At 24.6% G+C, this 12056-nt stretch overlaps 2 protein-coding genes across 3 annotated transcripts; one reads left to right on the plus strand and one right to left on the minus strand.

The window, feature by feature from the left end:
- Positions 1–669: 669 nt before the first annotated feature.
- Positions 670–7456, plus strand: LOC113557183 (endophilin-B1). Of its 2 annotated transcripts, XM_026962548.1 has the most exons (9): positions 670–932; positions 5036–5177; positions 5245–5364; positions 5422–5584; positions 5657–5723; positions 5793–5834; positions 5980–6170; positions 6755–6887; positions 7067–7456. In XM_026962548.1, the coding sequence occupies exons 1-9, from the start codon at positions 867–869 to the stop codon at positions 7175–7177; spliced, it is 1035 nt and encodes a 344-aa protein (XP_026818349.1). In that variant the 5' UTR covers positions 670–866; the 3' UTR covers positions 7178–7456. The 2 variants fall into 2 exon arrangements, with proteins under 2 accessions (XP_026818349.1, XP_026818350.1); XM_026962549.1 differs by lacking the exon at positions 5793–5834 and having other exon boundaries at positions 7067–7453.
- Positions 7457–10424: 2968 nt separating this feature from the next.
- LOC113558440 (inosine triphosphate pyrophosphatase) lies at positions 10425–11841 on the minus strand. The gene is made up of 3 exons (XM_026963901.1): positions 11606–11841; positions 11400–11550; positions 10425–10786 (listed from the first exon to the last, which is right to left on the minus strand). The coding sequence occupies exons 1-3, from the start codon at positions 11705–11707 to the stop codon at positions 10458–10460; spliced, it is 582 nt and encodes a 193-aa protein (XP_026819702.1). The 5' UTR covers positions 11708–11841; the 3' UTR covers positions 10425–10457.
- Positions 11842–12056: the final 215 nt, after the last annotated feature.

Below are 12056 nucleotides of genomic sequence, written 5' to 3' on the forward strand. Positions count from 1 at the left end.
GCAACATTTTTAGAACCTAGATTTAAACAGACAGGATTTGAGTTAGTGAATAATGCAAATAATACGGAGAAATGAATAACTGATGAAATTAATTATATAATGAGAAATACTCAAGAGAAAGAAACATCTAATATGCCTATCAACAAAGAACCTGATTTATTATGGGAACACTTTTCTAAGTGTCATAACATAGAAAATTTATTTATAATTTTGGCCCTCCTCTAAAATTTCTTAAACTTTGTTGCCCCCCATTAAAAAAGTTTGCCCACCACTGGTATAAACTATATAGTAGTCAATTAGTAGTATACGGGTAGTGAGATAAAAAAGCATTCGATTATTGTATCATTCGAGTGAACAATTCATTAGAATGATTCATTCGATAATAAAATATATCGATTACTAATCATTAGATTATTAAAATCATTCAACTATTCCCATGTCCCATCACTACTACAAATACAAAATTGGAATAGCACACCAGAAGTCCATAAGTTTGAAGTAAACTAAAATATTGATAATTATTATTTCTTTTTTCTTATCGCGCATTCACGCGGCTTGTATACCGTACCGCCGTATTATCTCGCTGTTGCTATCACTTCATCCGGTCAATCGTATCATTTGCTTCGAGATAACGTATGACCACTAACCAAGACGAGATAACGACCTACACGGCTGCACGGAGGGCACGAACAGAATCACGGCAATCATAATCGTTAGTCGTCACTCGTTAGAGATCTCTGCGTTCTGTTGTAATAATTATATTAATCTCCTATAAAACATTCGAATTGCTCATCGATCTGACAAGTGACAGCTCAGTCACTCAGTCGTTCAAGTTGTCTTTCCACTCTCTTCATTGTCGTATCGTTATGGACATGGAAAACGTAAAACAAATATTCAGAGATGCTGGCACCGCGATCAGTAGAGCCGTACAAGTAAATAATAATAATAATAATAACAACATTATTGATCTTTTGGACCTTGTAAATAATATATGTATATGTTTGTGTTTTGGCATATTTAAGACAAATATTTTATGTCTTTATGATTGACTTATATGTTTTGCAGTCAACAGCTGCTCCACCATCATTTAAGGATTAAACAATAGTTTTAGTCTAAAATCTAAATAAATAATTTGTGAACATATGGTACTATAATTTACTCAACTTCTAAAATTTATAATTTTATTGAAAATTACCATTCATATTTTCAAATTATTATTAATCTTCATAAAAATTATTATTTAAACAGATTAAAAGATTAAACTACTGATGCATTATAGGAATTTTCTAATATTAAATATTTATAATATTTGGATTTTGGAATCTCTATATTTTGTTTATAAATAAGTTATAGATTTGTGTTTTTTTTTTATTTGCATATAAGTATATAATCAAACATGTTTAAATTACAAATTTGAGTAAAACTTCAGCTTCATGATCGTAGTAAACATATTAGGTTGTGATGTTGTATACAATCTAGTATCTACCATAATAGTTTTTAAAAATTGTCTATGTATTTAATTAATATATTTTTTTATTGTATTGATTAAGGGCATAAAAGTAAAAGTAGAACAATCAATAAAGTATACATATTTAACAACTGGGTTAAAAGCATATAAGTATATTAAATGTTAATGATTTTGGAATTACTGATAGATCAGAATGACATCATAACTATAAATTATTGCTCTATGGCTATCTAGACTTAATACGTTTTACTTAAGAGCCTTGAAAAAAAGATTTAGTAATATCAGTATTTCTATTAATATCTCATTAATTGTTGAATATATTTAAATGACAATTATGTTTTTTTACTTTGAGTATCAATATATTCAATATATTATAACTGGTTTAAGCATACCTATTTAATTACAATTTTAAGATGATATTTATATTTTTAACTCATTAGAGTTATGACAAGTTTATGATTGATAAATAATAATATTGATAAAGATAAACTCTAAATACTTACTGTAACTACCTATAACTGATTTTTAAACTTTCTTGTATAATATTAAAGATATTATATAAATTTGGCATCTCAAGAACTACAATTCTATGATAATATTATTTAGGTTTAACCAAAATTTAAATTATAATTTATGTTATCATATATGTTAAAATTATTTGTACTTCAATGAAGGCTATTAATGGCATCCTGGTATGCCCACGAATGATCAATGGTGGTGGAATATATGTTGTAAGTAATAATACATTTAAATGAATTTATTTTGGTGATTCAAACGAATAAGGGGCTTTGTGGCTTATGGCTCAATAATGAATAAGCAATAACTTATTACTAATTATCAAAAGTAATGAGTTTATAACAACTAATATCTAATAAGTTGTTTTTTGAAAGTCGGATAAATAAATCAATAGGAGGGATATAATCCTTTCCCCCCCATGAGCATACTCAGTGGCGTATACAAGGGGGAACGCAGGGGTCAGATCCCCTCATTCGCTTTTTATTATTTTTTTGTTTTTGCTTACATTATGCAGTATGCACTATAATGTAATATTTTATGATATTATGATCTATCGAGCTATTGAATTTTGACAATTTTGTCAATACTAAATACCATTATAATTTTATTTTATTTATTTGTAGCAAAGTAATGTTTATTTAGTCTAAATTGTCAATGACGACCATGTTTATACTTTATTATAGCTTATCTTATTATTTATAGAGACATTACTTTATAATTTGTATATAATAATGTGTATGTAGGCTCGACTAAAAACGCTATGCTTCCACTGTGAGCGTGTGTTTAAAATATTATCGTTGTTATTAAATTATGAGAAATGACTAATGAGATCATTATCGCAACGGGTTCAATTCATGGTGTATATGTGGTACACTATAGTACATAGTATGTGCCTACCATTTATTTATCTGAAATCTAAAAAAAGACACTCACGGGATTTTTGAAAATGTAAAGGAACGGCTAAATGACCAAACACTTATGCCAGCTTATAGAAATATTTAATTTCAGCAGAAGTTATAGACTAACTAGCAAAAAAAAAGAGAAAACTAGATTTGATAATTTAATTATTATTTATTTTATTTATATACATTTAATGATGTAGCATTTTATAATACAGAAGTTTTGACTTTATGGAGTATTGGAGTGAATAATCTTCCATATTATATTTAATGTGAATTTTGAATCAATTCAAATTATATTCATTGTTCCACATTTATTCCTATATTTTACTACCAAAGTAAAAAGTTTTGGTAGGGTAGTAAAATTTTGGTAGGGCGCCAGATTTTTCAATTTTCGCCTCCCATTTAATTTTTTTTTTTATCCCCCACCACTTTCAGAAACCACGTCTACACCACTGAGCATACCACTGGCTACGATACAAAATAAGGATACTAGCATCTATTTACTTTACTTCTGTTTGAATATTGTACAATCATTCATATTTTTTACTTATTGAAGAATAAGTGATGATTAATCAATTAAAATTGTTTTTAATATTTTAAATCATAACATTTAATTTAATTTTCAATCCATAGACATGTAAAAGAGTAGCTTAATATTTTTAGAAATCAATAAAATATTTTTGATAAATTAAATAATAATGCTTAATATTTTTACAAACAAGTTAAAAATAATATTACACTTTAATTTAATTAGTAGTAAATACATAAAATAATCTAATTAATTGTTAATCTAAAAAATTAATAACAATACTATTATTGTATTGTTTAAGTGTTATTCTAGGTATTTTATTTACACAATAACATTTGCAAAATTTTTAAATTAATTTTAAACTATTGATTGTTTATATCACAGACCTATTAAAATCGTTTAACAGTAAAGCAGATTGACTGAAAAGTTATTTATAATAATATAATATATTATAAATATATACTTTTATAATTATTAAATATTAAAAATGTAATAAATGAGATATTTTTGACAATAAATAAATCATCCTACCTAACCAGTAGTAAAATAAATGATTTTAATTACAATACCAAAACACATATAAATATATTTAATGACATAGGCTTACTGACTGTTTCCACTCAGAATCAATTATCTTTTGTGATAATTTATCAGTGAATTACAATTTAACAAATCCATTTTATTAACTTACTAAAGAAGAGTTAATACCTATTGTACGACAGCAGTTATTTACTTGTCCACTTATCAAAAATTTATAATTTTTTTTAATTAACATCTATAATTTTTTTTATATTGATCCTCAATAGTATAATAATTTTACTTTCCAAAATACCTCACATATCTAAAATTTAAAAATACCTGAATGTAAAAAATTTTTTTTTCGTTCATCTTACATTTTTATATTTAAAGTTATTTCTACTTAATAATATACATTGATACCTTCTTTAACAAACACCTCCTAATAGTAGATGGTGTTATGGTAACAGAATATTTTATTACTTTAAATGGGAAAACCCCCTAATAACAAACACCTATTTTAATGTTAATTTAAAAATAATGACAAAAAGTGCTTTTACTAGTATAACTTGCTCAAAAACTGATTTTTCACACCAAATTGAATTGTATTTATATGTTTATGCAATATTTTTATTTATATTTATTTAAGTATGCATTGTTAAAATATTAAAATTATTATATCATTAAAACATTAAATAATAATATTATAATTTTATTTAACCTAGAGTATATTTTTTTCTTTTTAATCACATATACTTTTTATGAATTTTAAAAATGTACCCTCTTTGAATAGTGGACAAATTTTCGTTGACCGAGAATGTCCGCTATTCAGAGATTCCACATTGTATATAGAAAATAGATAATGTAGTCTAATTAATTTTTATAATATATTATATTATATTTCAATCAAAAATGTTATATTTAGTTCTTTATGTTATTTTTGTATTTTATTTGATAATTTCTATATTCTGAATTAAAACAAATACATTGGTACTTAAAGATAATACATTTTTTTATACATATATTGAAGTAGGAACTTAGTAATTAATTAATATCCAGATTATTGTTTATACTTAACCAACTTTAAAAAAATTTGTTTTATAGTTTACAGAAGAAAAATTGGGTAAAGCAGAGAAAACAGAACAAGATCCAAATTTTGAACAACTTGTCACTTTTTGTGATAACACTAAACAAAACACTGAAACTATATTGAAGAATATGGAATTTATTTTGAATTCCAATCCTGGTAGGTTTTTTTTAGTCTTGATATATAATCAATTATACTTTTTTACTACAAATATCATATTTTTTAGGTATGAGAGTGGAAAATCTTTTTTTCTTAGACAAGAAAAAATCTGGACTCAGTAGCTCAGAATACTTAGGAATCGCCATGACAGAAGCTGGGAATGATTTTGGTCCTGATACTGCTTATGGTAAAGCAATTTTTTTTAAATTAAAAAAATATGTTCTTTATATTTGATTTATTTTAGGCAGTGCACTTATAAAAGTTGGAAATATACAGCAAACACTGGGACTTAATCAAAGAGAATTTATTAAATCAGCCAACGATTGTTTTGTGAACCCAATGAATAAATATTTAGAAACTGACATGAAAACTGTTGTCAAGGAACGTTCACTATTGGAAAAAAGAAGGCAAATTCACATAGTTATTTATTATTACGCTTGAATGCTTGTTAAGTTGACTAATTATTATATAATATATAGACTTGACTTAGATGCTTGCAAAACTCGAGTGCGCAAGACCAGAATGCTTGCAACAACTAAAGTTAAGGTATATTATATTGTCAATTTATATTTAAATTAAATATGGTTAAATGGATATTATTATATTTTTATGCAGCAAGATGACTCTGGTCCTACTATGGAAGAGTTAATAGATAAGGTAAAACAAGGAAATAACTTAATGGAATGTGTTAACTATTTAAGTTTTTGTTTGTTATGTAGTTATGCTGATATTATTCACTCATTTTAATTCTATTTTTTTTTATTTTTTTTTCTAATTTATTATGTTATTATTGTTTTCTTAGGCTGAACATGATCTCAAAGTAGCTCAAGAGGAGTATGATCGTCAGGCAGAAATTACCAAACTATTGATGGAAGGTGTTCCCAGTGCACACCCTCAACATTTGCAGCACTTATTAGACTTTGTCGATACACAAGCAGCTTTTTATTTGAAATGTCATGAGTCTTTAATGAGTCTTCAATCAGATCTTTCTGGGCAAGTTAAAAAAAATTCAAATGATTCATAGTTTATTTAGCTTAAATTATAAACTCAATTAACTTTCAGTAAGTTATAGATAATTTTTTTTTAATGATATACTACATTTGTATTTATTATCTATGTATAAAAAAAAATAGATAAGTTTTTAAATAATTCTAACTGATAAAATAGCATATTTTTGTTTTATAAAAAGTAATCATGTACCAAAATGTTTTATAATCGTTGCTTGATAAATTAAGAGGGCGGTGGTGCTTTTCAAATGTAGGCCAAACTAGTCACAATGTGCTATTATTATTATTATAAAATATTTATTTTTTATAATAAAAAAAAGAATATTATCATAATATTTGATTTTAAATTTATAAAGTAAAATCAGTTTTAAAATATTTTATGGCTATTGTTGATATATTTTTAGTTCAGTAATCATTTTCAAGTATGGAAAACCCCTATTTTTTTGTTATCCTGCTGCCGCCATCATAATTTATCTAGGCAACGACTGTAATAATGTATTGATCCATAAGTTTATGAATAAATATATAGTTTATTATATTTATAATTTCATCAACCATTTTTATTTTTAGATTTCCGTCAGACCAAGACAATGTTGCAACATTATCACCAGATACTCCAGCTTTGGGACGTATACAACAAGCAAAAGTTATTACTAGTCAAGAACCACGAGATGCCCATGATTTAAGATTAAGTGCAGGAGAAGTAAGTTACTTGAGCCTATAAATACTAGGGTATTCATTATTTATCCGTGTAGTGTTAATAGTAATAGTTAATAGTTTAGTTAATCTAAAATAATACAAAAAATGTTATCAACCTCATTACTTAATTATATATTTATTCTTGGTAGTATATATGTATAATTGTTTTTTTTCTTTTAACAGATCATTAGTATTGATGTAAATTCCGACATCGGTTCAAACTATTTTATTGGTAAAAAAATTCAAAAAGGAAAAGTTTATAAAAGCAATGTTAGACTTTTAAACCAAGGTTAAATTGCTTCTACATCACTTCATTTACATTCCTTATAGAACAATTTTTTATTACGTTTAATTTTCTTTCTATATCTTTCCAAATGCTTAATCTACATATTCTTTCTTATTTATTAAACTTAAATTGTTTTACTTAAAACAGCACAATCTGGTTCTAGCATGTTAGGAACATTATTTTATTATAAACTTAGTATTTTACTAATATATTATGTTTTTGATTTATTCAATTTTATTATCTATGTGTTAATGAACAATTGTGAATTAAATCAATTGATCTGATGTTTGTTTGTTATTATAAAAAATTGTTTATGTATTTGTTTATATTGTACCATTTTAATTGAAAAAAAAAAATACTTGCTATTTTTATTTTGACAGTTAATATTTCATTATGCGTTAAGTAACTATTATTTTCACAAAACTGTTGGCTCAAAACTTAATTTTATAATGTACAATAATACTGTTCTTATCATTACTATTTTTTCAGAATACCAAGAATTACAAAATGTAACAAAACATTACCTATAATATAAAGATGAATTACAGAAAGAAATAATTTATTATTATACTTACAATTCTATAAAATTACTAAAAATTTAATTTTTAAAGAGTTTTTACAGTATCTTAAATTACGTTTACTCAGAAAGTAAAACTTGAAAATTTATTCAACTAAATATCAAAACTACAAATAAATTAATATAATTGTTACATTTATCATTTCACTATATTTTATAAAAACAAATCCATGCCAAACCTTCAATATACTTAAATTTATTAATTATTTACATTTATATCTAAAAAACTAAATAATGTATTATATTATAAGTTCTTATATGTAATGACAATTTAAATGGTTAATTTGAACAAAAACATTAATATAATATTACTAATTAATGATAGATCTTAAATGTTCGTTATTGTAAATGTCACCAAAGAACTAATTATAAGTGTTTAATTATACAAAAATGTGAGTATATTCAGTTACATTGAACAAATGTAGTTATTAATATTGTTCATAAATGAACATAACTTTTTCAACTTAATAGTCTTGTTATTTTAATTATATTTCTATGAGAAATTAATTGTTTTTAATTATTTTAATATTACAATTTAGCCAAATTAAATGTATGAAAAATTCAATTTGGAAATTGGTATTTTTTATTCTGTCACTTTATATCCTTACAAATTCTTTTAAACTCATATTTTGCTCATGTCAAAGTTTAAAAATACAACCATTCTTTATTATCTATGATTACCTTATAATAATTAAATTTAATATTGTACGAATATGATTAGTATCCATTAAAGCATAAAATAGCATAATATGAGTATATGTATATATGTATACAAAAGCATTTAATATTATTATTATTTTATTATTTCCTTTATATATGCTGTAAAATTTAAATCAACGGAATTACAGTTGAAAATGTTGGTTGTACATACCAATATACCATCACAAATGGTTTGTACTCTATATTTAACCAAACAGTAATTTTTCACAGAAAATACATATTTGAGTACTTTATAAAATATTGATTTGCTTTTTTTTTCTTTAAATACTTTTAATTAAGTTTTTATTTTTAGATTTTTTAAACATACTAAAGAAATAAAAATTATATATTTATAAATACTACTTAACTAACTTATACTTCCTAAAATGAATAACTTTTCAAGATGTTAGTCATTTTTTTAACTTACATTAAAAAAAAGTAACTAGAATTATTTAATTTTTGAGAACCACTGCCCTAGACTACTATCCTTATTACATAAAATTAAATAACTAGAATCTACTAGTACTAATTATTAGTATCTGTATACTAGTTCATAAAAGAAAAACAATCTAATTAATAATTTGCAATAAAAGAGACTGGTTCTTTTTGAATATAGAAAATGTTTATTACCACAGAATATTACTTGAATTATATTAAATAATATCCAAATTTTAATAAATAATGTCTTTGATATACCTAAAAAATTCCCAGAATAAGAGTTGATTAACTACATTATTAAATGTTAAAATGGAGTAAGCATGCTTGGCATCCTCTGTATAGATTAGGTTTGATTATTAATTGATATATTTTATAAAGTGTTCATATCCATAATAATTATGAAATTTAGATTGAGAAGGAGCTTATTTTGTAAACTTGGAAGTGTTTATCTTTCTTCCAAATGTATGTCAATAATGTTAATTATTAATTATGAAATGCAATAAAAACTACTCCACTAAAACACTTTTCTTTTTAATTAAAATCTATTGGATGAATCAATTATTTAAATAAAATTAATTAATCGATTATGTGATTATTATACTTAATTTATTCCATATATTTGACAAAAGTCATACGGCCGCCAAAATGGTGAACTGCTGTGATTGGCTACAGTGGTCAACAATTATTATTAATATTCTTTAATATCGTAACATGTTAAATCATTTAATAAGAAGATATAGTACCCACACTCAATAGTTTGTCTTTGTTTTTACCAATATATGACACTTTGCAAAATTAAGTGTTCAACAGAACCCATTTTATGTTGTTAGTTTTAATATTGCTTAGGGAGTCAATTACCTATTATCAAACTTAAAGGTAAGAACCTTAAGCATCTTATAAGTTTCATTGGTATTTTCATTTTAAAATAAGTTGTACCCATGTAAAATATTATAACTTTAAAATGCTTATCTCATTTTAAAATTATAACATTAATAAAATGAGATGCTATGAAATTCCCTAGATTAGACATGTCAAACTCAAAGTATTAAGCGGGCCTAATATATTGAATAGTTAACTCACTTATTGAAAAAAAACATTTATACAATTTTTTTAATTTTATTATTTACTAACAGTGGGTTTAATTAAATTATTGTCATTTACTTTATCGTTTTAATAATTATTTTTTGAGGTTTGTGATATTTAACATCTCTTTTCCGCCACCAACTTTTCTATTTCGGAAGAAATTTTATTGGATGAAGCCACTTTTAAGATTGAATTTATATGTGTGTCAGTTAGTCTGGATCCAACACAATTTATTATTATTAGTTTGGGGCCTTAAAAAATACTATGTTCTCTTAAGTATTATACATTATTTAAGCCAATTTATAAATACAAGTATTTTATCACTATACACTAAATATATTTCATTAAACCAATCTTAATGAAACATATGTACAGTAATGATAAAATAAAGGAAATTAAATTTAATAAGGTAAATATAAAATATATAAATATATTATATTTTTAATATTCTAAAAGTATTGATTTAAAATAAAAACTTTATTCGTAACATTTTAAATAACTACATTGTGGTCCATAAACTCTTTCAATTTATACATTGCTTTCATCCTGTGAGATATTAAGTTTTTTTCTTCTTTAGGCATTTCTGCATAAGTTATCTCATATCCATCCGGCTTAAAACATGAATCCCATCCAAAAGTCTCGATTGCAGTTGGCTCTACAATTGTACCATCAGTTTCGCCACTAAAAATGTTCACTTCACCCTGTTCATTAACATAAGCAACTGTACATACAGCCATAGCGGTTTTATCTTCAAACCCTTTGAGCATACGATATAAACCTAAAGGACCAGTAGCTTTTAGAAACCACTTAACATATGGACCTGGAAAAAAATTCGATGAATATCAACTATAAATAATGATTGCAGGAAAAGTTGTACAAATTTAAATGATTATTAGAAAAATGATAAATATGAATTATAAAATAATTGCTTAAATATTTTTTTTACAAGTTATTGATTAAAACAAACCCAAAACATTTAAAAATTATCTACAATCATCAATTTTATAATTTTTTATAACATTTAAATATGTTCTTTGTACATAGATTAAGAATAGATCAAAATTAATAGTGATCATCTAACTACTTTTCAAGTTAAACTTACATTATCTAATACTTTGTAAGATAAAATTACATTTGACTTATAAATTATAGTACATTTTCATTACACAATAGGTAATCAAAAAAAATTCATACTATAAAAATATGTTATCACAATTTATAAAGAATAAGTCTCAATTAAAAAAAAAACTAATATTTCACATTAAATATGTAAAAATTTATATTGTGAAAATAATATTCAAATATCAAAATTAAAATTTAATAAATTTGTTACAAAATTGTTATTAGAGCAGATACTTTTTTATCTATGTGAAAAAACAATGAAGTAAATAAGATTAATCATCAAGACAAGTTCGTTAATTTAACCAATTTACCTGGTAGTCCACCAATAGCGTTAAAGCACAGACTAGTATCTTCTACAATACATGGACCTTTAATAATATCAAATGCCGCCAATGCTTTCATTTTGCATATTTCATCCCGTTCGCCTTGATGTTCAGGTAAGTCGATGTTTCTGTTGGACAACTGTAATGAAATATATAATCAGTACCAAATAAGTAATGAATGTGTTATAGCTAACATTAAAAGGAACTGAATCTTTATAAAAATTCTTAAACATTTGCATCACTTCTTCCAATTTTTTCACGTTGCCGGTCACGAACACAATGTTCTTTTTCGACATATCGAATGATGATAATTTAATCTAATAGATTTCTGTTGCTAAAACAATCAATCAAAATATTTACTTATTTCGTAAACTATACGACATCAAAAAAACATGAATGTACGATGCCTAAATTTAATGCTTGTCGACTTCCCAATATTAATAAATAACCGTTATCATTCAAGTTTAGCGGCTTCGTGATAGTACCTAAGCTACCGCTGTAAATTCTTATGGGAGCAGAACGTTCCGTGATCAAATGGTCGAAAACGTTTCGTCAATGAATGTGATGAATAACGTCGCCGTAGTGTAGTGTTAACCAATAACCACCAATTTGGTCAGTCGTCACCGTACCACAGTAGTACAATTT

Source organism: Rhopalosiphum maidis, chromosome 3 (assembly GCF_003676215.2).
Source record: "Rhopalosiphum maidis isolate BTI-1 chromosome 3, ASM367621v3, whole genome shotgun sequence".
Classification (NCBI taxonomy): Eukaryota; Metazoa; Arthropoda; class Insecta; order Hemiptera; family Aphididae; genus Rhopalosiphum; species Rhopalosiphum maidis.